This window comes from Giraffa tippelskirchi, chromosome 4, assembly GCF_054371585.1.
Source record: "Giraffa tippelskirchi isolate mGirTip1 chromosome 4, T2T-mGirTip1v1.2.pri, whole genome shotgun sequence".
Taxonomy (NCBI): domain Eukaryota; kingdom Metazoa; phylum Chordata; class Mammalia; order Artiodactyla; family Giraffidae; genus Giraffa; species Giraffa tippelskirchi.
Genome location: NC_137278.1, coordinates 164,721,687 through 164,747,880, shown reverse-complemented (window position 1 = coordinate 164,747,880; position 26,194 = coordinate 164,721,687). Strand labels below are relative to the sequence as shown.

The window sequence follows — 26,194 nt, the reverse complement described above, 5'->3', positions numbered from 1 at the left end:
AGACTCAGAGCATATCAGGCCAGGAGCCAAGACTCAGAGGCTGCCTGACTGTTAAGTTCACATTTGTAGCTGTAATGGACATCATCTCCCACCATCTTCCCTTCCCATCAGAGAAAGGGGCAACAGGGCACTGATTGCACTCTAAAAAGGTGTGAGTGCACTTTACCTGCCACTTCTTGCTAACTTTTTTGGTTTGTATTTTGAATAATTTTAGATTTATAGAAAAGATGGAGAGAGTCCCCTTATATTCTCCACCCAGTTTTTCCTAATGTTAACATCTTTCCTAACCACAGTTCATTGTCAAAATTAAAAAACTAGTGTTGATGTGTTACTATTAACTAAACAATAGACTTTATGTGGACTTAATCAGTTTTTCCAGTAAGGTCCTTCTCCTGCATCAGGTTCCACTCTGTATTTAGCCTGTTGACTTATTAAGCAATAGAGAAATAGACTAGGATGGGAATAAGGCTTAGGAAGAGGCCAGTGGTGACCTGAGTGGAGAAGCCAGGCTGGGGGAGGCACAGGGGGTACCCTCACCCCTCATTTCCCCCGGGACAGAGACTCACCGGGCCGGTCATCTTGCAGGTGGCATGCTCGTGACATCTGCCATTAAGGCCATCTGCACAGGGGTCAATCTCCGTGCAGCTGCGGCCATCCCCCTGGTAGCCCTTCTGACAGCTGCAGGAGACCTTCGTGCCCTTCTGGGAACACTTGGCGACCTTCGCACACCCACCATTGTTCTGTTTGCAGAAATCCACAACTGCAAGAGCAGAGGAAATTAGATCTGTGTAACAAGGGCTTCAGATCAGGGTGTGGGTCACCCCAGGACCAGGGACACCGGGCGAGGAAATGGGCCCCAACATGTCAGCACCTCCTCTCCCCATGCCTAGTGGCCTCTGTGCTACCTTTGCCAACACTCGTGTCCTTCGGCTAACACCCTAATACTGCGGTCCCCAACCTTTTTTGGCACTAGAGACTGGTTTCATGGAAGACAATCTTCCCAGGGACTTAGGGGTGTGGTTTCAGGGTGGTTCAAGCTCATTACATTTACTGTGCACCTTGTTTCTATTCGTATTACATCAGTTCCACCTTAGATCATCAGGTGTTAGATTTTGGAGGTTGGGGACCCTGCCCTAATAGACCAGACCTGGGGATATCTGTCTACCTCTGCCCTTTTTAATCACAAACTTCTAGGCTCCACTTTGATAGTAGTTTTCTAATGAGTTTGGGTTTTTAATGTTAGGACATAGTTGGGTGTGTGTGTGTGTGTAGGGTTAAGGCACTACTGAGCACCTTGTGACATAGACACTGCTGCCCCCATTCCACAGATGAAGAAAGTGAAACTCAGAGCTTAACTGACCATCAAAGGCAAACTAGCTACAACGTGGAGGGGGCTGGTTGGTTTGATTCCAAAGCCCACATTTCCCCCACTGTTTTGTGTTGCCTCTTAACCTTTGTTTTCACAATCCTCCAAATTTCAACTTACGAAGAGATTAGCTCCAGCCCCAGGAGTAACTGGAAAGCCCTCTGATTTCTCTCCTCTGCCTTTCTGGCTGAGAGCATGAACATGAGGACAGAAGGCCCAAGGCTGGCAGAGCAGACAGACAGAACCTGGGTCTTTGCTGCCACTGCGGATGCTGAGCCAATTCTGGACTGCCTCGTGGCAGATTATAAAATAGCGGGAATAGCAAGATCTCAGTTCTGTAAAGAAAGTATCTGTCCCTATATGAATAGGAAGAATCATGTTTTCATGAATGTTCATGAAAACAGAAGGTACATGTGTCTGAGACTGCTAGTTTTCCCCTAATATCTCCTGTCTCCTTTTTCTATCTGAGATATATAGCTTAGCTCATGTTGACCAACTGAAGACTCCATCCCAGGCTCCTTTGTCCCAGGTGTGATAGAGAATGAGGTTCTAGGCAATGTGATGGAGCAGACAGGACTTTAGCAACTTCTGTGCGTGCTAAGTTGCTTCAGTTGTGTCTGACTCTTTGCGACCCCATGGACTGTGGCCTGCCAGGCTCCCCTGTCTATGAGATTCTCCAGGCAAGAATACTGGAGTGGGTTGCCATTTCCTCCTCCAGGAGATCTTTCTGACCCAGAGACTGAAGCGTGTCTTCTGCATTGGCAGGTGGGTTTTTTACCACTAGAGCCACATGGGAAACCCTAGGTATGTCCTTAGAGGGAAGGAGGTTTGCCTCCGCCCAACTTTCTCTCCTTCTGCTGCCTGGGATGTGCTTTTGGTAGTGGCCATCTCAGGCCAGGTGAGTGAATGACGGCAGAGCAACAAGACAGAAAGAGTCTGGGCCCCAGAGGACCTTTCACAGAGAAACCCTATGTTAGCTCTGGATACCTCCATCCAAAGTGCTAAACAAGATAAAAATAAACATGTAAACATCTGCCTTGTTTATGCCACAGTTTATTTGGGTTTCTGTGTGGCTGAAGCTATATCCTAACTACTAGAGATAGAGACATAGCTGTGTTCAAAGTGATTCTCACTGAGTGGTGAGAGTATATGCAGGTTTCACTGTTGTTTTTAAAATTGCTGTTTAGTCGTTAAGTTGGATCTGAGGGAAGCACTGTCTTAAGATACTATAGAATATTTTCTGAATTTTTTGACATAAGACTGGATTATTTGTAAAGTTACAAAAATACTATAAAACAAAGTGTATTGCAGTTTGCAAAGCAAGTTCAAAGTCATGGCCTGGGAAGTGGGCAGGTCAGGCATGAACAAACCCATCTCAGAGAAGGTGGGTGTTGCTGAAGTGGCCCAGGCAGGAAGCAGAAGGGCTAGGACTGAGCCCAGGTCCCCTGACTGAGTTCTGCTCTGCCCCAGCACCCCGCTGCTGTTCCACCTATGCACAGATGGGACTGACCTGTGCACGTTATTCCGTCCCCTTCATAGTTTAGGTTACACTCGCATGTGTTGTTGTTCTTACAGGTAGCATGAGCCGAACAAGGAGGCGTGCACACGGGAGGCAAAGCTGCAAAGAAAGAAGTCATCATTCATCTCCCACTGTGATGTGTGAGGCACTGGGTCCACTAAGGCATCTTCCAATATGCCATCTGGCTGCCCCTGTGTTTCCCAAGTGCCCCCTTACAGCTACAAGGGGGGTGGTAATGGGGTAATTTGCTAAGGTATTCTGAGATTCCAGAATTACTCTTTTGTATTAAGACTTTACTTCTGCCATGTCAACGTTAAGGGCAACCAATGAAAACTTTATACCTCAAAGTCTGCCATTAAGGATGAATTTTGCAGACTAGCTCTTTGGCCCTGAGAGCATGAGGTTCCAGAAGAGATGGTTAGATTGGAGCAGAAATTCCAGGGTCTTCTTTGTTGTTGTTGTTCAGTCACTCAGTTGTCTTCAACTCTTTGTGATGCCATGGACTGCAGCACGCCAGGCTTCCATGTCCTTTACTACCACCCAGAGTTTCCTTAAACACATATCTATTAAGTGGGTGGTGTTATTAAACCAGCTCATCCTCTGTCACCCCCTTCTCCTCCTGCCTTCAATATTTCCCAGCATCAGTGTCTTTTCCAATGAGTCAGCTCTTCACATCAGGTGGCCAAAGTATTGCAGCTTCAGCTCCAGCATCAGTCCTTCCAATGAATATTCAGGATTGATTTCCTTTAGGATGGACTGGTTTAGTCTCCTTGCAGTTCAAGGGGCTCTCAAGAGTCTTCTCCAACACCACAGTTAACAAAAGCATCAATTCTTCGGCATCCAGCCTTCTTTATGGTCCAACTCTCACATCCATACATGACTACTGGAAAAACCACAGCTTTGACAATACAGACCTTTGTCGGTAAAGTAATGTCTCTGCTTTTTAACACGCTAAGTTGGTCATAGCTTTTCTTCCAAGGAGCAAGTGTCTTTTAATTTCATGGCTGCAGTCACCATCTGCAGTGATTTTGGAGCCCAAGAAAATAAAGTCTGTCACTGTTTCCACTGTTTCCCCATCTATTTGCCATGAAGTGACAGGACCAGATGCCATGATTTTCATTTTCTGAATGTTGAGTTTTAAGCCAGTTTATCACTCTCCTCTTTCACCTCCATCAAGAGGCTCTTTAGTTCTTTGTTTTCTGCCTTAAGGGTGGTATCATCTGCGTATCTGAGGTTATTGATATTTCTCCCGGCAATCTTGATTCCAGCTTGTGCTTCATCCAGCCCAGCATTTCGCTTGATATACTCTGCATAGAAGTTAAATAAGCAGGGTGACAGTATATAGACTTGATGTACTCCTTTCCTGATTTGGAACCAGTTCATTGTTCCATGTCTGATTCTAACTGTTGCTTCTTGACCTGCATAGATTTCTCAGGAGGCAGGTAAGGTGGTCTGGTATTCCTATCTCTTTAAGAAGTTTCCAGTTTGTTGTGATCCACACAGTCAAAGGCATTAGTGAAGCCAATGAAGCAGAAGTAAATATTTTTCTAGAATTCTCTTGCTTTTTCTCTGATCCAACAGATGTTGGCAATTCGATCTCTGGTTCCTCTGCCTTTCCTAAATCCAGCTTGAACATCTGGAAGTTCAAGGCCCTTCTTAGGGTACCACTAATCTGGGGCTTTGGTGATTGGAAGGGGCTGCAGTATCGAGAGGCAGCATGAAGCCATGGGATGGTTAGGAGAGAAGGAGGGGGAGGGGAGTGGAGGAAGAGGGGGGAGGACAAGGGGGGAGGGGGAGGAGGAGGGGAGGGACTGAAGTTATGAGGACTGCCAGGATTCTGGCACTTTGGGTTGCTGATACTCATAAGAAGAGCTCAGTCACACACTTCTGCCTCCAGGGACGATGAAGTGACAACTTGATCATCAACCTTTACACCTTAGACCTTTTGACCCAAACATAGGGCTTAGGGTACAAGGGAGGCCTCAGAAAACTGACAGCTTAGTAAGGACTGAGGTCATGGCAAAGATGACCGTAACTGATGATGATACTGGCAGCTACTGTTCCTGAGTGCCCACATGCACTGGCGCTCCAAACCCATGACCCTGACCCTCACAACAGTCCCTCCCTACAAGCTGTGCAAGAGGCTCTCTGTTTATGGACGAGTATATCAAGATCCCGAGAAGGTGGCTTTGCTGAGGCCATTTGTCTAGTAAGTAGCAGAGTTCAGGGTCGGATCCTGGCCTCCACGGAATACTGTATTTTCCGTGAAACCCTGCAACTCTGTGTCCTCACACAGCCAGCCCTGGGCAGTGATCCCTAGGGACCATTCCTGCCCAATAGTCCTTTGTTTGAGGTGGGTCCTTCCATTACTGACAGGACTGCAGGTTGGTTTCCTGGGTTTGGGTTAAATCTTTTCATTTAGTTTCCTCCAGGTCCCCAGATCTCCTGACTCTGGGGCCACATAGCCATCTTTTCCTCGTGGATAAATGAACCCCTGCTCAGACCCCCACCCTCAGTTGGGTGCTCTTAGCAAGGTCTGCTGCAGCGCAGGGCTGCTGGCGGCCGACCACCCTCACAACAGACCTGTCTGGGTGTCACAGAAGCGGCCTGTCCACCCCGTCTCGCAGATGCACTCGCCGGAGCCTGTGATCCCGTCGTCGCACTGTCCATGGTCTGAGCAGCCACAAGCTGTCGAGCAAGTTGGAATGTGGTCAGTCAGCAGGGATCCAGGATTGAAGTCCAATCTGCCAGCTCACTGGCCGTGTGCTGGCTGTGTGGTCAGTGTGGAAGGCACTGTGCTTATCCACATTCATTCATCCAAACTTACAAAAAGTAAACTTACTCAATGGCTACCGTGAGGGACAGGCTACCAGGTGATGAGGTTACAGCGGAAAACATAAGACATAAGGTCCCTGCTCTCAGGGAGCTTACAGTCTAGGGGTAATGGGCTACTAAAAATGTAATGATAAATATGTTGAGTGTTGTAAATTACAGAAGTAGAGGGTGTCATGGAGTATGGAATAGAACAGAAAGGGAAGGGAACCTTATCTGGGCCTCCTAACAGAAATCCATTTAAAAGTCAAAGCTTCAAGAAACATCCCATTCCTTCTGCATCTGACCACCTCCAGCGCCAACGCCTTAGCCCAAGGCACTGCCATCTCTCACCTGGATTGGGGCATTAGCGTCCCCAATGCTGGCCCGTCTTTTGCTCCTGCTTTCCCATGGTATTCTCTGCACAGGGCAGTTTGGGTGGCCCTTTCTGTTTAGGACACCCCCACCCTTCACAATCCTTCACTGGCCACCACGGCACTTAGATAAGATGCTGAAGATCTGTCTCTGGCCAAGAAGCGCCCATATTATCTGGCCCCTGGTGACCTTCAGAGCCCATCTCTGCATTCTCTCCCTCTTCTTTGCCCACTCTGCTCAGCTACCTTGGCTGCTTTGTTGGTCCCTTGCATGCTGAACCTTGCCCTACCTCAGGGCCTTTGCACTTGCCTGTTTTCCCAGAAAGCCATTCCTTTAGTCTGCACTGTCCCACAGAGCAGCCAGTCATCACACGTGGCTACTTAAATATAAACTAATTAAAATTAACAAAATCAGTCCCTTAGTCACAGAATCTGTGTGCTCAATATCCACACATGACAAGTGGCTTCCTCATGGGAGAACTGGCGGCATTTCCAGCATCACTGAAATTTGACTGGACAGAGCTACTATTGATATCCCCACACCTGGCCCCCTCATCTCTGCTAGGTCTCTACTCAAATATTTCGTGAGATGTTTTCTGGAGTAGTAATTCCTTTCTTTCTTGATCCCCTTCACCTGCTTCTTTCTCTTTGTACCTTTATGTCTATTTTTGTTTCTGTTATTTTTGCTTCTTCCCTTTGAGTGTAACTCCTTGAAAGCTGAGATTCTATCCCCTTCTCATACCCTGTACCCCTACAATTTAGAACTATTCCTAGCTTTTGATCAAGTCACTTAGGCACTTTGTACCTCAGCTTCTCCATCTGCTAAGGACAGATAATAATAGCTCCCACTTCGAAGGCTTGTTGTGAGGATGAGATGCTACAACATACCTGCCTGACACATGGCAGGCACTCCATACATGTGAGCTATTGATATTAGTAAGGACTCAGCATATACGTGGTAGTTGAATGACTGAATGAGCATTGGTTGGCTACAGCTTGCCTGGGTGGCTGCTGGGGATGTGAATTTCAATTCTATGGACGAGGCTCTTTCAGTGGATGGAAACTGGGAAAATATCCAAGGAGGGAAAAAAGAGCAGGCAAATGAGAGGCTGGGAAAAAGAGGAAGGATGCTTCTAGCTCAGGTGGATGGTATGCACCAGGGCAGGGTGCACACCCAGATGACAACAGGCGAAAATTCAGTGGAGGGGATGCCACGTACGCTGACAGTCAGGCCCGAATCTCCCCGGCCAGCACAGCTCACATGCTGTCCCGTTGAAGCCACTGTTGCATTTACACTGTCCGCTGGGCGAATACTGATCCAGGCAGACACCCCGGTTATTACATGGGGTGTCTGGGCCTCCAGGGCAGACTGGAAGAGATGAAACAGAAGTGACTCAACAGTCTCCCCAGGCCCAGAGCAGCTCAGTGCTTTTGTAAATGTGCTGCTAACCTGACCTCAGCTGTGGGTTCTGTCCTCCATTAGTCCAGGGGGTCTGTTGTCCTGGGGACATATCCATATGGTGTCACTGGATGTTTAGGGTAAGCCACTGGCTGATGGTTTAAATGTATCTGATAGGACTGGAAGGGTGATGTATTGAACTGTGTGCTGTATTTGGGGGTCAGGAGACCTGGATTTGGCAAAGAAACCACCTACCAATGCAGGAGACATCAGAGATGTGGGTTTGATCCCTGGGTCAGGATGATCCCCTGAAGGAAGAAATGGTAATGCACTCCAGTATTCTTGCCTGGAGAATCTCAAGGACAGGGGAGCCTGGTGTGCTACACAGTCCATGGGGTTGCAAGGAGTCGGACACAACTGAAGTGACTGAGCACACACGTAGACCTGGGTTTGCTGGTCTGGGCTGAATAATGAACTTGCTCTAAGCTTCAGTTCTTTTAACTCTAGAGGATGGTGATGAGGCCCACTTGCCCTATTCCATGTTGTGACTATGAGGACCAAATGAGATACTGTAACCAGCAGCACTGAAAATATAAAGCACTGAACAAACATATGGGATGGCACCGACTTTGGTGAATGGTCTATGCTTTAGTGATGGAGAGTGGAGTGAAGGTTGAGTAATTGTGTAGACTCAGCCCAGAATTTTCTTAACTGGATCATGAAAAATAAAGTATGGTGATGATTTAGTCGCTAAGTTGAGTCCAACTCTTTGCAACCCCATGGACTGTAGCCTGCCCGGCTCCTCTGTCCATGGGATTTTCCAGGCAAGAATACTGGAGTGGATTGCCATCTCCTTCTCCCAGGGATCTTCCCCCATCCAGGGATTGAGCCCACATCTTTTATGTCTGTATGCAGTTCAGGAAGCAACAGTTAGAACCAGACATGAAACAACAGACTGGTTCCAAATAGGGAAAGGAGTATGTCAAGGCTGTATATTGTCACCCTGCTTATTTAACTTATATGCAGAGTACATCATGAGAAATGCTGGGCTGGATGAAGCACAAGCTGGAATCAAGATTGCTGGGAAAAATATCAATAACCTCAGATATACAGATGACACCACCCTTATGGTAGAAAGCAAAGAACTAAAGAGTCTCTTGATGAAAGTGCAAGAGGAGAGTGAAAAAGTTGGCTTAAAATTCAACAATCAGAAAACTAATATCATGGCATCTGGTCCCATCACTTCATGGGAAGTAGATGGGGAAACAGTGGAAACAGTGACAGACTTTATTTTTTTGGGCTCCAAAATCACTGCAGATAGTGACCGCAGCCATGAAATTAAAAGACACTTGTTCCTTGGAAGAAAAGTTATGACCAACCTAGACAGCATATTAAAAAGCAGAGACATTACTTTGCCAACAAAGGTCCATCTAGTCAAAGCTATGGTTTTTCCAGCAGTCATGTATAGATGTGAGAGTTGGACTATAAAGAAAGCTGAGCGCTGAATAATGGATGCTTTTGAACTGCGGCATTGGAGAAGACTCTTGAGAGTCCCTTGGACTGCAAGGAGATCCAACCAGTCCATCCTAAAGGAAATCAATCCTGAATATTCACTGGAAGGACTGATGTTGAAGCTGAAACTCCAATACTTTGGCCACCTGATGCAAAGAACTGACTCACTGGAAAAGACCCTGATGCTGGGAAAGATTGAAGGCAGGAGGAGAAGGGGACAACAGAGGATGAGATGGCTAGGTGGCATCACCGACTCAATGGACATGAGTTTGAGCAAACTCTGGGAGTTGGTGATAGACAGGCAGGCCTGGCGTGCTGCAGTCCATGGGGTCGCAAAGAGTTGGACATGACTGAGCGACTGAACTGAACTCTTTTGTCTCCTGCATAACAGATGGATTCTTTACCACCAAGACACCAGGAAAGTCCATTGTACCGAAAATCATGGCTCCTGGAGACACAATGGGGGAACCTGGACTTGCTTCTTATCCAATTTGTACCTCCATTTTCTTATCTGTAAAATGGGGGTGACAATGGAAGCTGCTTCTTAGGGTTTGCTGAGAGGTTCAGATGTATTGCCATATACGGGAAATTGTTTTGCTGTTTGGTCATTAAGTCGACTGACTAGACTGTAGCCTGCCAGGCTTCTCTGTCCATGGGATTTCCCAGGCAAGAATACTGGAGTGGATTGCCATTTCCTTCTCCAGGGGATCTTCCTGACCCAGGGATTGAACCTGTGTCTCCTGCACTAGCAGGAGGATTCTTTACCACAGGGAAGCCCTGTATGGGAAGTAGCACTCAATAAATGTGTTCATTTAAAGCAGTGCATGGTGGACAGGAAGTTCTATGGCATTTGTTATGCTGTTGCTGCTGCATTATTAGCTAGAGTTGTATCTAGACCCAGGGGTTTCAGGAGCCCTTTCCTGAAAAGGCGAGGTTAGGGAGGAAGGGTGATGTTATACATCTTATAACAGGAGAGTTTTCAGGAAATAATGGCCCACACATACCACACTGATATAGCACCCTGCCGAGGTGGATGTCCTTAGATGCATTTAAACTAGTGTGCTTATCAGTATCATAGGCTGGAATCAGTATCATTTCAAAAATAAAATATAGGGTTTCTAGTACTATGGGAAATGTCTTTTTCTATAACATTAAGCAGAAAACACTTAATTTACAACCTCTGCACAGCAGAATCTCAACTCTGTAAAAACCAAGTATGATAAGAAAAAAAAAATGCAGAAGGAAAGCTACACAACTCTTCAGAATAATTGCTTTTGGATCTTTTCTTAGAACAATATACTCCCTTGCTCCCCCACCCCCACCTTCCACTTTATACTTCTGGTACTTTCAAATGCTCCACAGTGATTGTACAATCATTTCAGAATCACAAGATAATAAGAGGCACTCTTACCCTGACAGTCTGGCCAGAAGTAGCCCTTGCAGCACTTGGGGAGCTGTATCACGAGAGTGCAAAGTTGTTTGCAGCCTTCCAGGTTCCTCTTGAAGGGCAAGTCGTACAGACACTTCTGCTTCTGGCCCTGAAGGAAGAGACAGAACCATCCCTCCACATTCCATCCCTGTACTTGGGCTCTAGTCTGCCCCCAGTGGAGGATCCTAGGTACTGCCCAAGTAGAAAATAGGCCTCAAATGGCCATGAGCCCTGTGCGGGAATTCTTTTCTTAGGGGCATAGAGAGGCAAATGAATCGGGGAGAGGGCAGAGGTGGAGTTCACAGAAAGAAGATTTTGCCCCATTTTAAGAAGGATTTGGGGGACTTTAGAGCTGTTTGCAAAAGATGAGTTTACCTGGGGAGGAAGTGGGGAAGAGGTAGCTTTCTATCAGGAGAGAGGTCTGGCAAGCCCATAAGATCATCAGTAGAGAGGGTATGAGGTTACAGTTCATTTTTGTAGGAGTGTTTCTGTTAGAGGGGTTACTAGTAGGGTAGAAAGAGCTTGACTTTCAAGTAAGTGCTTAAACCAATATTTAACTAGTACTTACTATGTGCCAGGCTCTGTACCCACATTTGAAAACTTACTTTTCCTAATAATCACACACACAACTATAATCACACACACAACTATTATTAGCTCCATTGTGCAGGGGCAAAAACATATAGATTAAGTGACTTGTCAAAGATTACCCACTGGAATTTGACCTCATAACTGTGGACTCCAAATTTCATTGTCTTAACCATTACTCTTACATTGTATTCTAGGCTCTAATCCTAGCTTTGTTCCTTATAGCTGTGTGGTCTTGGGCTGATTGCTTACCCTCTCTGAGACTCATTTGTTATAAATTGCAGTAATATATTTTCCTGTATATAATGGGAATAGGGGATAATGTCAAAATAAAGAGTCCAACACAGAGCCAGAGACATGAGAAGCAACCAACTAAAGGCAACTATTATTTTTACAATTAGCATTATTTTTGTAACCCCTTCTAGGTTTTTAATCCCATGACTCTTCTAGATTTTTAAAAGTGGGCTGACAGTCTCCCTGGGCTAAGAATGTTCACCTCTCATCCCAGTGGCCTGATTGTTGAAAGACATGAATTGGTTACACGTAGTTATAACACACCCACGGATGCACACAGATGCACACACACACCCATACCTATAAGGAAATTGGGGTCTAGTAAAGAAACAAACCTATCACTCTCCAAACATTATCACTGTGTTCATAGTTACCTTTGGTTTAGTCCACTTGGGGCAACTGGGAGTATAGACACAGTTTCCACAATTCCCCTAGTATGAAAGAAAGAAACACTTAAAAATCCAGAATATCGGGAAACACAAGTAAGTGCCCCTGGTTAATGCTACGATTATTTGACTAAGAACTTAATCTTGATTTAGATTCTGGCTATGATTAAGAATATAAAAACAAATGCACTGCAATTTTGCCATAGAGAATTCTGAAGGTCTGTCTTGGATCTCAACTCCTTGGTTTAGTTCTTTGAGGTGATAAGTTCCCTATTAGATGAAGGGGCACCAGGGCAGGGTTGCACGGCACATGGTACAGCAGCCATGGGAAATGCGGATACAAGTGTCAGTTCCCTTAGAGATCAGCTGTGAAATTTTTGTGAATCACATTCTTTGATCCTTAGTCTTCTAATCTATAAAATAGGGATACTAATTCTTGCTATTGATTTTCAGGGGATTTGTGAGGAAAAATGATTAACTGAAAAAAAAATGTGTGTATATATACTTTGAAAGTTAAGAAGGTAACAACTGTTTTTTCATCTCCTACTTTGGCTGATTGGCATTCTAGTAATTTAGGTATTTATCGAATGCCTATAAGTCACCTGGTATAGAAATCAACTGGTCACAGACTTTGCCATTTAAGTCACTTCATCTTTGAGACTCAATTTCCAAATTGACATAATGGAGTTGATGATCACTACTTCTATTATTGGATAGGGGTAAGATGAGCATTGAGCCAAACAGAAGGCTCAAAGGTCATACTCAATAAATGGTACTGGATGGATGAACGAGTGTGAAATGCACATGTGCCTCACACAGTGCAGGGCCCAGGACAGAGGTTCAATCAGTGTTAGTGCACGAGCAAGTGAGTGGAAGTATGGGCAGCACATATTAGATTGAACCATACGACATGGCCATTTTTGTAGTCATACTCTGTCAAACATGGCAGTTTCACATGGTTTATTGTGGCAGAGGCTCAAAAACTGCTTGCTGAATGGATAAGTGAATGACTGAGTGGATGGGTGGGTTTGAAAATGACTGGCAGAACAGGGCATACAGTTGGTCCCCAACAGCTGCTCGCTTAATGGTGAGGGGATGAATGGGTGGTGAATAAATGAGAATGGGCAAGGCCTGTACAGGACTGAGTAGATGCTTGTCGATGGTGAATCTGAAAAGCCCTGTCCTGTGGCCTCCTGATCCCCTGGTTCCCGTGTTCGCTGGGGACCAGCCCTTTGAGTTTTCACAGCAGGGTCCACGCTGGGTCACAAGGGCTGTTTGTTGGCTCAAGGGTCTCTTTCTACAGTAGTGTTTTTAGGACTGACCGAGACATCAAAAGTGGTAAAAGTGTCGCAACGGCCCCCCAGGGTGGGGTCAATCAGTAGACAGTCGATACCGTAGGCCACACCCAAGTCAAATAAGAGCTCCCGCTGCACAATTCTGCACGTTTGGCTGTTCAGGAAGAGGTCGCCCTGCGAGACAGGGAGAGAGAGAAGGTGAACAGTCAGTGATCCTCAGACTTCTCTTCTCAGGCCACGGAATGTGGCCAGAACCTACCAGAGTCAGAAAGAACTGATATGTATTGATATCAATGTCTACATCACAAATGCTTAGACTGTATTATATCCAAGTACTGTTCTTTGTGCTTTACCTATGCAAGTTCCTTCAATCCTCACAGCCACACTAGGATGTGGCTACTATTGCTGGTATTCCCATTTACAGATGAGGAAACTGAGGCAGTGAGTGGTTAGGTAACTCATCAAGGTCACACGATCAGGAAGTGGTGGTGTGGGCATTCATGCCCAGGCTGGCAGCCTCAGTCCCCCACTCCTGGCCACTTGGCCATACTGCTCCACCAAAGTACAGATGGTGGTGGGGGGGGTGACAAGGTGGAGAAGGTGTGGCCTGTCCCTCGTTCAGGATAAACTTGGTTGACACGGCCACTTCACAGGCAATTACCCAGTTTTCTTATTTCGTGCCAGCACTTAGCAAAGCTCCAGGTATCACTTCCTTTCCAAAATATACAGTGATGGGCTTTAACCTTATAATGATAGCAACTTCTTTTTCACATGCACTAGGCATTGATGCTTTTGAACTGTGGTGCTGGAGAAGATTCTTGAGAGTCCCTTGGACTGCAAGGAGATCAAACTAGTCAATCCTAAAGGAAATCAACGCTTAATATTCATTAGAAGGACTGATGCTGAAGCTGAAGCTCTAATACTTTGGCCATCTGATGCAAAGAGCCAACTCACTGGAAAATACCCTGATGCTGGGAAAGATTGAGGGCACGAGAAGCGGGTGACAGAGGATGAGATGGTTGGATGGCATCATTGACACAATGGACATGAGTTTGAGCAAACTTCAGGAAATAGTGATGGACAGAGGAGCCTAGTGTGCTGCAGTCCATGGGGTCTCAAAGGGTCACAGAACTTATGGACTGAACAACAAGGCATTGTCTAAATCATGCTCTAGATACATTGTTTTGCTGAGTGCTTGCAACAAGCCTTGAACATCCCTAAAGTCCACCCAGCTAGTAAATTGATGGATATATTCCCCATCCCACCCCCAACAGGAAGCAAAATGCTTTTAGAAAGTTCTATGAAAAGAAAAAGAAATCTAACTAGTGTTTGATAGGATGCACACAGTGTGATTCAGTGGAAAGCAGACTAGAAAACTGCAGTTGAAGCCCCGCACTTCCACTCTTGCACTATATGAGCCAGTCCCTGAACTTCACGGAGGTTTAATTGTTTTCACCAGGTGCATAGGATTAATGATTACATTGCATATAAAGTTTAAATGGTACTCTGAATACAAAGTGCTCTGAAAGCCTTATTAGCACTCAGGATTAGCAGTCGACATTCTTCTTTTGGTAAGTGCCCAGTTTCTATGGAGATCGTGTAGATGATCTCAAGAGTTTAAGTACACTGGGATATCTTTCCAGAAGTTTAGATGTAAAGATGTTAACATTCTTTGAATTCAGAAACAAATTTAATGCCATTCCAATCCAATCATCAAGAGGGATTCTTGCTTGTCAGAAGACGTAAACAAAATGTTGTCTGCGACTTCTCTGAAGGCTCCTTGAAGGTAACCAACTCAGTTTGGAGGTGAATCGCTTTTTCACTTTCTCCTGCCTGGAAAGTAAATGTGATGGCTAAACCTCCAGTAGTCATGTTGGACCTTGAGGTGACTATGAGGCTAGAAATACATGCTACAGAGCAGAAAGACAGAAGGAGCTCCTCCAGTGAGCTATCATACTAGCTCTGGATTGGCTACTTGTAGATTTTTTTTTTTTTTTAAGAGAGCTAAACCCTGATATATTTAAGCCACTGTCATTTTCCATTAAATATAAGAGAAAGAATGTAGCTATTATTATCCCACCAAATCTACTTATCATGTGGAATTACAGGAAGGTAATATTGTCAGGAACTAGCCAAAGAAGGTAAAGATTGCAAATTTTCTCTCTGTTTGCTGTCTAGGTAGATATAGCCTAGAGCTGGCTCTGACTGCCAAGAGAGGGCTGGAGGGGAGGCTGCAGAGGGGCCAGGAAGGAAGGGAAAGGAATGACAATGTTCTTTCTTGTTTCAGGGAGGTGTCTCACACTGGAAAATAAATCTTCTGAAAAATCAAACAGAAGCTACTCTCTACAAGTATAAGGGGGGGCTGCCTGACACCTGGTGAAGGCTTGGGCTGGCCAGGACTTTTCAGGGTTTTCATATTCACTTATTCAGGGGAACAGTCATGAAGGCAGTGAGAGAAAGAACTTGCTGCCAATGTGGGAAAAAATGAAACATCTCCTGGAAGCAGCAATGGTTGGGGCATGCATTCTCTGCCCCCTGCCCCTGCCCTGGGTGACAATACTCACGATGTCACTGCCAGCTCCACACTTCACACTCAGCTCAGAACCTTGCAGGGTCTTCCAGGTAGCAGATCTGGGGAGATCCACTGCCAAGACCTGTAGGAGTGATGGGATCATATTAATACCCTGAATCTGGGTTGAAGAAGGAGCTTTGCTAACAAACCAAATTTAGATACAAGTTTTTTCTAAGAGTTCTAATAATTCCAGCTTCAAAGTGACAGTAGATAGAATCAAAAGGAAGAATAAGTACGGACTCTCTAGGAAGCTGGACTTTTTTCTGGAGGAAAGTCTCCTCCAGCTTTTACAGACATCCTTCCTTCCCCTTCTGTGCTCAGGAGTCCATGGGAGGTGCTCTGTTGGTGCAAGAAGCCAGTGGCAGACCAGGGTTAGGGAAATTGCATTAGGGCACCGCGATGGGCTGAATTGTGTCCCCTCAAAAGTTTCACTGACGTCTAGGCCCCCATTATCTCAAAATGTGACCTCCCTTGGAAATAAGATCATTGCAGATGTAATTGGTTGAGATGAGGTCATATTCGAGTAGTGAGAGTGTTAGTCACTCAGTCGTGTCCGACTCTCTGCAGCCCCGTGGACTATATAACCCGCCGGGCTCCTCTGTCCATGGAATTCTCCAGGCAAGAATCCTGGAGTGGGTAGCCATTCCCTTCTCCAGGGGATCTTCTTGACCCAGGGATTGAACCCAGATCTCCCGCATTACAGGCAGATTCTTTAACGTCTGAGTCACCAGGGAAGCCCATACCAGAGGAGAGTGGGCCCTTAATCCAAAAAGATTGGTATCATCCTAAGAAGAAGAGAGAAGAAGAGAGTGCCATGTGAAGACCCAGAATCACACAGGGAGAGGACAGCCAGCCATGTGACAACAGAGGCAGAGACTGGAGGGATGTAGCTACAAGCCTGGGATGCCGAAGATGTCTGGACACCAGAAGCCAGGAAGGAAGCAGGGAACAAACTCTCCCTCAGGAGTTCCAGCAGAAACAACCTTGTCAACACCTTGATCTCAGACTTCTGGTCCCCAGAACTCTGAGAGGATCTATTTCTACTGTTTCAAGTCACCCAGTTTGTCGTCATTGGTTATGGCAGCCTAGGAAACTAACACAGGACCTACAAATTAACCAAAGTGAGGCCCTCTTGGATTAGATGTCTCATTCCTGGGGGAACAGGGTCCTGGCGGAGGATTCAGAGGGACAGGGTTTTAGCAAGAGCTGCCATGTTCCTACAAGATCCTGCTTCCCTAATCACAGTAGATCGGTACATGAGCCAACAACTGGCCATAGCTGGATGAATCCGTCTTTTGCCGAGAAACTCTGGAATTGGGGGAGAAAGAGTCCATCTGGGAGAAACTTGGAAACTGTTGTCAGGAGACACTTGGCCTTGTGAACTAGGAAAGGGAGGGAGCTGGTCTGCAGTGGAAGAGGGGAAGGATGCTTTTGAGTGCTGGTTAAAGTTAGGGGAAATAAAGCAATGGCGGGAGAGAAACAGAGCCAGATGAGCTGTACTCTTGTGGTCAGTTCCCCACAGCCCGTCAGAGAAGGACACAGTGGGGGCAGGGGATGTTCAGACCTCCCAACACCATGGAGACTGAGAGGTAAAGACAATTCCTGGATTTGATCACCCCGGGGGCAACCTTGCCATTCCCACCTGTGTGAAAACAGAATACCTTGGCGTCTCGGATCACGTGGAACTTCAAGTACTCCTTCAGCTTGTCCTTGTTGTCTTGGTTGAACAGGAAATCCTGTTGTTCACGGGGCAGGGCTTGGAGGGCTCGGTCGCTGGGCCAGAAGAGCGTGACCGGGGTGTGGATAGGGTCTGTGATGACGCTCAGCAAGCCGGAGTCCTGAAACACAGGAGTTGGTCAGGTGTGCGCCAAAGCCCAGCCAAGAAGCCCTAGCTCTGGTACCCAAGAACCAGCGCAAAAGCCAGCCCGGGGCCCTTCTGTGCCCTCCATGGGGCTTCTCAGGCCTCTGGCTGGTTCAAGCGCGATTCAGCCTGAAACTGGAGGCTTTCTTCACACTCCCGTCATTCTGACTCTCATTTTCTTAGAAAGTAAAACAGAAAGGCCAATTTTGGGCTTTGTTAATAGGGAAACACACTTTAGCAAGACTTTTTTTTTGCCACCACTCTCGTCCAAACGTTTTAATTTCTGTAAGACCCACTCAGCACTTTTCTCATATTTCCTTTAAAAATGTGAGACCTATACGATATTGAGATACTTGTATATATTTAGAGGATTTCTAGATCACACAGACTCAAAAAAGAAATTGCCAGGTGATTGGCAAAGAATCATTTTGAGAACCTTCTATAACAGGACTGCATCATATACATTTTTTCTTGTAGTTTTCCCAACAACCCTATGAAGTAGGCTTTATTATTCCCTGTTTTTGAGCCCCAGAGAAACTTTTAACTTGCTGTAAAAGCTTGTGTTCAAGCAGACCTGATGCCCAGGTATGGGGGCACTAGAAGGTTTAGGGAGTAGGTGGATGGGCAAAGATACTGGTCTGTAACATCACTGGAGATTCTTATTATGAGCACCTTCCAACCTCCTTTTCTAAAAAGCTCCCCAGAGAGTCCAAGCCCTAGACCCCTTTGGAAATGGCTGGGCTGCACAGAGGTTTGTAGTCTGTGCTATGGGGACCCCAGGGTTCTTCGAGACCTCCTGAGACTGCTAGGGGTAGGTGGTGGAGGGGAGGTTGTGGAAGAACCTGATCCTTCCTGATTATTCTCTGAAATCTTTGAACATGAAGTTTCTCTATACAATTTGTGGGACTTGTCTCTGAAGTCAGAAAAATGGGGTTTGAAATGTAATTTCTGCCTGTCTAATGGGCAGAGATTTCCCATCTTTGCCTCTCAGCTTCCCCATCTCAGTAAAGGGGGTGATCATTCCAGACATGAAGCCCCTATTTTAGGAATGGGCACATCCTAATTCCTTTCCCTCACTCTAGCCTCAAATACTTTAACTTCTAACTCAGCTGGGAAACATTTGGGGGATGGAGTGGCAGAGTATGACTTTGTTCTCCAGAACATTAGACTTCCTTAAAACCTCACAACAGCTGGCTAGTGCCACAAACAGACACTACATAACAAACAAAAAACTCCACAAACCAAACCTCTGTAGGTAGGTTACATCCCCCGAGGCAACTTTTCTCCTAGGCTTTTACCTGAATCAAGTTGCTAAATTTGCCATAGCCGTGGTTCATGGCCACTGTCGTAAGATTTTGCTGCAAAGATAGTAAGAATGGGAATGAAACTTTTATTCGTATAGTTCACAAAGCACTTTAACAAAAGCTCAACCGAATAAAATGAGGGGAAGATAACATAGGACGCTCTGTAGGTTGTACACCTGCCTTTCCGTATCACAGGGGCTAGATGGCTAAGCACTACATTTCCCCAGACTGCCTCGCAGCTGGAGTCCTGCATGTGATATGGGATCCCCCAAGCAGAAGTGCTTGTGCAAAACTTATAGGTAGAAAGACACGACACGAGGTGGTGGTGGCTGCTAGCAGGGATATTAGATCTTCTGATGGTCACAGGGCTGGAGGCATCTGGTGTGCAGACTCTTGTGTCCTAGTGATGCGGATGGAGACAGAGGGCACAGGCGGAGCTGGTTCTGAACAGCCCTGTGGGGGAGTCAGGTGTCCTCCCTTCACAAGTGTCCCCAGCTGCTTTGTCCTCAGCTGTGTAGCATCTGAATTAGGCTCTCTTGCTTTCCAAGAGATATGGTGATATACTTAACATCTTTAGAAACTCCTTTTTATTTAAATGAGATACAGTGGATTCGGCTGTCTGCAATGAAGAACCCAACCCTAATAAGTAACAAAAAAGTTGAAAGTATCTTTTCTGTCCGTTGAGAAGATGTTTTACTCCTGGTTTAGTTTTAATGGTATCTGTCCATCTATCTATCTACCTACTTGCCTACCTATTGTGGATCATCTATTTATCTATCATCTCTCATCGTTATCATCCATCTATGTAATTTCTCCATCTTCCAAATCTATGCACAACCTCCCCTTGTGGGAACTAAAGAATAATTTACAAAATGCATTCAACTATTTAAAACAGGCTTTCACCTATTTACTTCTTACTAGGAATAGCATTTCTAATGGGCTTCTCAGGTGACTCTACTGGTAAAGAACCTGCCTCCCAATGCAGGAGACATAAGAGACTCAGGCTCGATTCCTGGTTTGAGAAGATCCCCTGGAGAAGGAAATGGCAACCCACTCCAGAATTCTTGCCTGGAGAATACCATGGACAGAGGAGCCTGGTGGGCTACAGTCCACAGGGTCGCAAAGAGTCAGATATGACTGAAGTGACTTAGCATGCACGCAAGAACAGTATTTATGAGGTTTTGTTTTTTTGGGGGTAGCGTGACATGTGGCTTGTGGGATCTTATTTCTTTGACTAGGGATCGAAACCAGCATCTCCTGCTGTGAAAGTGCGGAGTCTTAACCACTACACTGCCAGAGAGGCCCCAGTGAGGTTTTTAATAGTAACTTGAGACTGAAGCAGCAAAATTTAACTGTCTTGAACAATGCCTCAAAAGCAGAATTGAGATAATAAATTACATCTTGTGAGTCACTCCATGCTGACAGTCTGACAATGATACCCACCAGAATTGTTCCAGAGGCATCTTTAGGGGTGATAAGCAAGTTTTGGGGAGATAGCAGTTTGTCTATGACGTGGATGATTCCGTTTGTACAGATGATATCACTGGATATGATCCTGGCTTTATTATTTATCAACACCGTGTCCTGAAATCAACCAAAAAAGAAAAAAGAGGAAATGAGCACAAAGAGAAATAGACACAAAATCACTTCTTCCAAAATATTCTGTGAACATATTAAATCACCATGAAAGTGAATGTTCAAGTAGAACTGTGAGCAAAATCTGAAGATCCAAATTACTTAAGCATATGTTTAATTATTATTATTATAAAATCTGAGTCAAGAATGTAATTTTCACCTGGAGAAGTTAATAGCAAATAACCTCCAATACTTTGGCCACCTGATGCGAAGAGCCAACTCATTGGAAAAGACCCTGATGCTGGGAAAGATGGAGGGTAGGAAGAGAAGTGGGCGACGGGATGAGATGGTTGGATGGCATCACCGACTCAATGGACATGAGTCTGAGCAAACTCTGGGAGATAGTGAAGGACAAGGGAGCCTGGCATGCTGCAATCCATGGGGTTGCAAAGAGTCAGATACAGCTTAGCAACTGAACAATTAATCAAAACAGTTATTTCATTGCGATTCTCCAATATGAAATAATAAGCTGATCAAAATCAGCTTCTCTTTCACATGTCTTCTCTAGCAACCCCCCTTCTGACCCCACCACATACTTTTCCCCTTTGTCATGAATTCCATAGCCACCATGTGTTTCTTTTTGTGGTGAGGGAAGGCATCAGCATGGTCAAGGCTTTGAACAAAAGCTTTCATCCCTCCCCAGCTTCTGCTGAAAGCAGTTCTCTTGACCACCTGAAGCTGCCTTGCCTCTGAGTTTCAATTCCAGCTCTAATATTAATATTTACTTGCTGTGTGACCTTGGAAAAGTTACTTAACCTGAGGTTCAGTTTCTTAATTTTTAAATTGAGGAAAATAATAATATCTACATTATGGGATTCTGAGGATTAAATCAGTTAGTACATATCCCCAGTGGCTCAGGGATAAAGAATCTGCCATCCGCCTGCAGTGCAGGAATCATAGGAGACACAGTTTTGATTCTTGGGTGGGAAGATCCCCTGGAGGAGGGCATGGCAACCCACTCCAGTATTGTTGCCTGGAAAATAGCATGGACAAGAGGAGTCTGGCAGGTTACAGTCCATGTGTCTCAAAGAGTCGGACATGAGTGAAGTGACTTAGCACACACACATCAGATACTTAGGATAGTAGCCCGCATATAGCAGTCATTCCCACATGTGTTAGTTGTTATTATTATTATTATTGCTCTTATTGCTCTAAGGAAGAGGAAAGAGAGAGGGCCCAAGGAAAATGAGCACCTTCCTGAAGTGGCTTCTCCTACCTGAGACACGGAGATGACAATTGACTCCCCTTGGAGAGAAGTAGCATTTGGGGTCAATTTCAGGTTTTCCAGAAGCAGCTGGTGGCAGGCGATCACGTGATATCGAAGAATTTGGGGCATCAGGCCCCATTTGTCCCAGTCCTTAATCTGTAATAGATCCGAGGGTTCCAGCCAGAGCTAGGAGCCCTCTGGTTGGAAACATTCAATAAATGCTTGCTACATTATTATATATTAATGGATAATCCAGAATGAAGAGTCCAAGTGAATGTTAGACAGTAAAGGCTCTGATAAATTCTGCAAGAAAAGAACCTATTTATATCCCATTAATCTAGCATTCCTTTTTTTTGGGAGGGGTGTCTATTAGGGTTTAAATTATTTAAGAATGGTTGGTCTTTCCTGACTTCCTACCCTATTTAGGAATGTCCTCTAGAAGTCTATGCTAGTGGTGACCCCAAATCCACTTGAATACTTCTCCTGATGGGGGTTCCCACACTGACAGGCAACCCCTTTCATTGCTGGTCACCTCCAGCTGATTCTAAATCTCCAGTTTAGAAATGTCTTTCGTTTTGCTTCCAGGGTGATGCCCAAAGACTCTGTGTTCCAGTCTCAAAGCTCTTCCACCTACCTGCCTCTAGCTTCATGCTTACCTGGGGTTCCTCATCAAAGGTTGCAGATAAAGGTGCCAGGATGGTGAAGGGGCCAGGGCCGACCAGGTCTCGCACAGAATGTTCCTGTGGGGAAGGCAGGCAGGGGCCACATGCCATGTATTGGGTTGGCCAAAAAGTTCGTTCAAGCTTTTTTGTACCATCGTATGGTACAAAACATACGTAAAGGCAGGGGCTCAGACAAATAACAGAGAGAGTACGTTATGGCAGAGGGGAGAGAAAAACTGAATGGGGAGACTCATGTTTCATTTAGCCTTAGATTCAGAATCACCTGCTTCCTTAGACATGGAAATAATGTTTATTTTTATCTGGTTATAGAATGACATATTTTGACTGGTATGAAAGATTTGAAAATATAGTATAAAAAAGAAAATAACTACCCATAATCCCACCACCTAGAAATATCTCTGTTATTTCTAGGTAACTTTTTGCCAGTGTCTTTCACACACTAAATGTTTTCTATGGTTGAGATAAGAATGCAAAGGTAAGTAATTTGACAATTTACTCAACTGTTCTGTGTTCTTGCCAAGGCTAAGAACCTATGATTACTTATATTTTCTTCTAGATTTTTATTCTTTTTCTTCAATATCTCTGGACTGTATTCTGATGTATGAGATGCAGAAAGATTTAACTTAATATTTTCACCCGAAGAGTTAGCTGATTGCCCCAGTAATGCTTCTTGTCTCAACGGGTCGGGTGGCAGTTTTTTCATAAACTACATTCTCACGTGTGCAACGGGCAAGGGCAACCTTTATTCGACTCGTATGCTGCCCACCTGGGGCCTGAGAAGTTCACAGATGACTAACACAGAGAGTATTGCAGAATGTAGGTTCCAGGACTGTCTTCTATCTTTACCTACTCCAGAAGTTACAGATTTATCTCATATCTTTAATCCATATCAGGGGTTTGAGACCCAATTCTTCTAGTTAGACATACATACACATTCTTACCAGCAACTGGAAGTAAAACTGAGATGTTTTTGGATTCTTGGGAAGCTCCTGGAAACAAAGACAAAAAGGTTCACTTAATGTCCGTGGACTAAACACAAGAACAATATAGGGTTATCACAGGGCAATTTCTCCAAGATTGAGAGCATGTATCATCTTTTTAGGGCTTAACAGGTGGCTCAGTGGTAAAGACTTTGCCTGCCAATACAGGAGATGTGGGTTCGATCCCTGGGTCGGGAAGATACCTTGGAGTAGGAAATGGCAACCTACTTCAGTATTCTTGCCTGGGAAACCCCACGAACAGAGGAGCCTGGTTATGGGTTACAGCCATGGGGCTGCAAAGAGTCTGATGTGACTGAGCATGCACGCATGCACTGCCAAGGCAGGCCTCTTAAACAAGACTTATCTGTAGGCTCACGACTGATGTTCAGAATGACAATGTGGATATACTGTGAGTTCTAAAAGCTTCCTGGAGTCTCCATCTGATTTACCACAGAAAGGTTCAGCCATTTATAGAAGTATCTGAGCTTTAAGAGCATTTTTGAAAGTTCAGATGTTAAAAAAATCTGTCATAGGTTTATGGAAGATTTATTTTCTTTACTAACAAGAATATCTGAATCAGCCAGAATGCTCTGGTCACTCTTTAAACCAAATAACAGGATGTTCAATTTATAATAGGTAGAAATCTACAGGTATCACATCCGAGTGTCTCTCCACCAAGTACAGATGCTCGGGTGTGTTTTCACACACACACACACACACACACCAACAACAGCCTACATCGTGGCCATGCCTTTGAGTTACTGTGTACTCTGTGCCTGCTACACACGTTGTCTCATTAAAATCTTGTAACATCTTGCTGAGAATGCTACCATTATTATTTTCTTTTAAAGGTTAGAAAACATATACACAAAGAGGTGATATAATCTGCCTAAAGTCACATTACCATAATAACTAGCTGAGCTGAATTCATACCCAAGCGTTTTCTGACTTGAGAACTGTTCATCTGAATCACTGCATGCCAGACCAAGTGAATTCTCATGGGAAGATAAAATTTCCTATAGTTTTGTTTGTTTGTTTTACATTTTGGCCATGCTATGTGGGCATGGAACATGTAGAACTGGACATGGAACAACAGACTGGTTCCAAATCGGGAAAGGAGTACGTCAAGGCTGTATATTGTCACCCTGCTTATTTAACTTATATGCAGAGTACATCATGAGAAATGCTGGGCTGGATGAAGCACAAGCTGGAATCAAGATTGCCGGGAGAAATAGCAATAACCTCAGATATGTAGATGACACCACCCTTACGGAAGAAAGCAAAGAACTGAAGAGTCTCCTGATGAAAGTGAAAGAGGAGAGTGAAAAAGTTGGCTTCAAACTCAACATGCAGAAAACCAAGATCATGGCATCTGGTCCCATCACTTCATGGCAAATAGATGGGGAAACAGTGGAAAAAGTGACAGAATTTATTTTTTTGGGCTCCAAAATCACTGCAGATGGTGACTGAAGCCATGAAATTAAAAGACGCTTGCTCCTTGGAAGAAAAGTTATGACCGACCTAGACAGCATATTAAAAAGCAGAGACATTACTTTGCCAACAAAGGTCCGTCTAGTCAAAGCTATGGTTTTCAGCAGTCATATATGGATGTGAGAGTTGGACTATAAGGAAAGCTGAGCGCCAAAGAATTGATGCTTTTGAACTGTGGTGTTGAAGAAGACTGTTGAGAGTCCCTTGAACTGCAAGGAGATCCAGCCAGTCCATCCTAAAGGAAATCCATCCTGAATATTCATTGGAAGGACTGATTCGGAAACTCTAATACTTTGGCCACCTGATGCAAAAAACTGACTCATTGGAAAAGACCCTGATGCTGGGAAAGATTGAAGGCAGGAGGAAAAGGAGATGACAGAGAATGAGATGGTTGGATGGCATCACTGACTCAATGGACATGAGTTTGAATAAACTCCAGGATTTGGTGATGGACAGGCAGGCCTGGCGTGTTGCAGTCCATGGGGTTGCAAAGAGTCAGACACGACTGAGTGACTGAACTGAACTGTGTGGCATGTGTGATCGTAGTTCCCAGACCAGGGATCAAACCCTGTGATGGAAGTGCAGGTCTTAACCACTGGACCTCCAGGGAAGTCCCTCACATTTTAGTTTTATATAGAACAAAACTCTTGCACCCTTCTCAGTGCCTTAGATTCTTCACACAAGGAGGAAAGTGGAGTTCACTTTATAGAAACATGCCTTGCATTACCTGATGGATGTTGCCACGGCAGGTAAACCCATCCCCAACGTAGTTTGGTTTGCAAGTACAAGTCCTTTCGTCTTGTCCAGTGTAGTTGCAGACAGCAAATTCACTACAGCCGCCATTATTCTGGTAAAATTTCCAAGGAGTGGGGGATAGGAATCAGACCAGTTAGCTTGCCAGCCCTGCCAATGCTCACAAAGCAATTCTGTATTGACATTCACTTTTTGTCTTACTCTCTGACTGGTTTCTTTTGAACTGTGGTGTTGGAGAAGACTCGAGAGTCCCTTGGACAGCAAGGAGATCAAACCAATCAATCCTAAGGGAAATCAGTCCTGGATATTCACTGGGAGGACTGATGCTGAAGCTCCAATATTTTGGCCACCTGATGCGAAGAACTGACTCGTTGGAAAAGAGATCCTGATGCTGGGAAAGATTGAAGGCAGGAGGAGAAGGGGACAACAGAGGATGAGATGGTTGGATGGCATCACCAACTCAATGGACATGAGTTTGAGTAAGCTCCGGGAGTTGGTGATGGACAGGGAAGCCTGGCGTGCTGCAGTCCATGGAGTCGCAAAGAGTTGAATATGAAGGAGTGACTGAACTGAACTGACTGGTTTGCATTCTTTACCTTTTCCTGAATTTGTGTTCCATTTCCCTAAAGTTGTAAGAGTCATCCTACTCACCCAGCCTTACACAGGCATACCTCATTTTACTGAACTTCGCAGGTACTGTGATTTTTACAGATTGGAGGTTTGTGATGACTTTGT

General features: G+C 45.0%; 2 protein-coding genes across 4 annotated transcripts in view; one reads left to right on the top strand and one right to left on the bottom strand.

Moving 5' to 3' along the window:
* The window catches only part of NT5DC3 (5'-nucleotidase domain containing 3), a 104,220-nt gene extending 87,185 nt beyond the window's left edge, over positions 1–17,035 (top strand). For both annotated transcript variants that reach the window (XR_014083482.1, XR_014083481.1), the window contains exon 16: positions 15,261–17,035. The gene's annotated coding sequence lies outside the window, so the exon portion shown is untranslated. The remainder of the gene's footprint in view (positions 1–15,260) is intronic.
* The window catches only part of STAB2 (stabilin 2), a 164,892-nt gene that overhangs the window by 21,828 nt on the left and 116,870 nt on the right, over positions 1–26,194 (bottom strand). For both annotated transcript variants that reach the window (XM_081595580.1, XM_081595578.1), the window contains 15 exons: positions 25,434–25,553; positions 23,177–23,224; positions 22,209–22,292; positions 21,562–21,708; positions 20,154–20,294; positions 18,705–18,764; positions 17,207–17,383; positions 15,538–15,627; positions 13,001–13,147; positions 11,667–11,723; positions 10,393–10,519; positions 7,290–7,439; positions 5,469–5,573; positions 2,877–2,984; positions 567–760 (listed from right to left, as the gene is read on the bottom strand). In XM_081595580.1, coding sequence (XP_081451706.1) covers positions 567–760; positions 2,877–2,984; positions 5,469–5,573; positions 7,290–7,439; positions 10,393–10,519; positions 11,667–11,723; positions 13,001–13,147; positions 15,538–15,627; positions 17,207–17,383; positions 18,705–18,764; positions 20,154–20,294; positions 21,562–21,708; positions 22,209–22,292; positions 23,177–23,224; positions 25,434–25,553 — 1,755 coding nt within the window. The remainder of the gene's footprint in view (positions 1–566; positions 761–2,876; positions 2,985–5,468; positions 5,574–7,289; positions 7,440–10,392; positions 10,520–11,666; positions 11,724–13,000; positions 13,148–15,537; positions 15,628–17,206; positions 17,384–18,704; positions 18,765–20,153; positions 20,295–21,561; positions 21,709–22,208; positions 22,293–23,176; positions 23,225–25,433; positions 25,554–26,194) is intronic.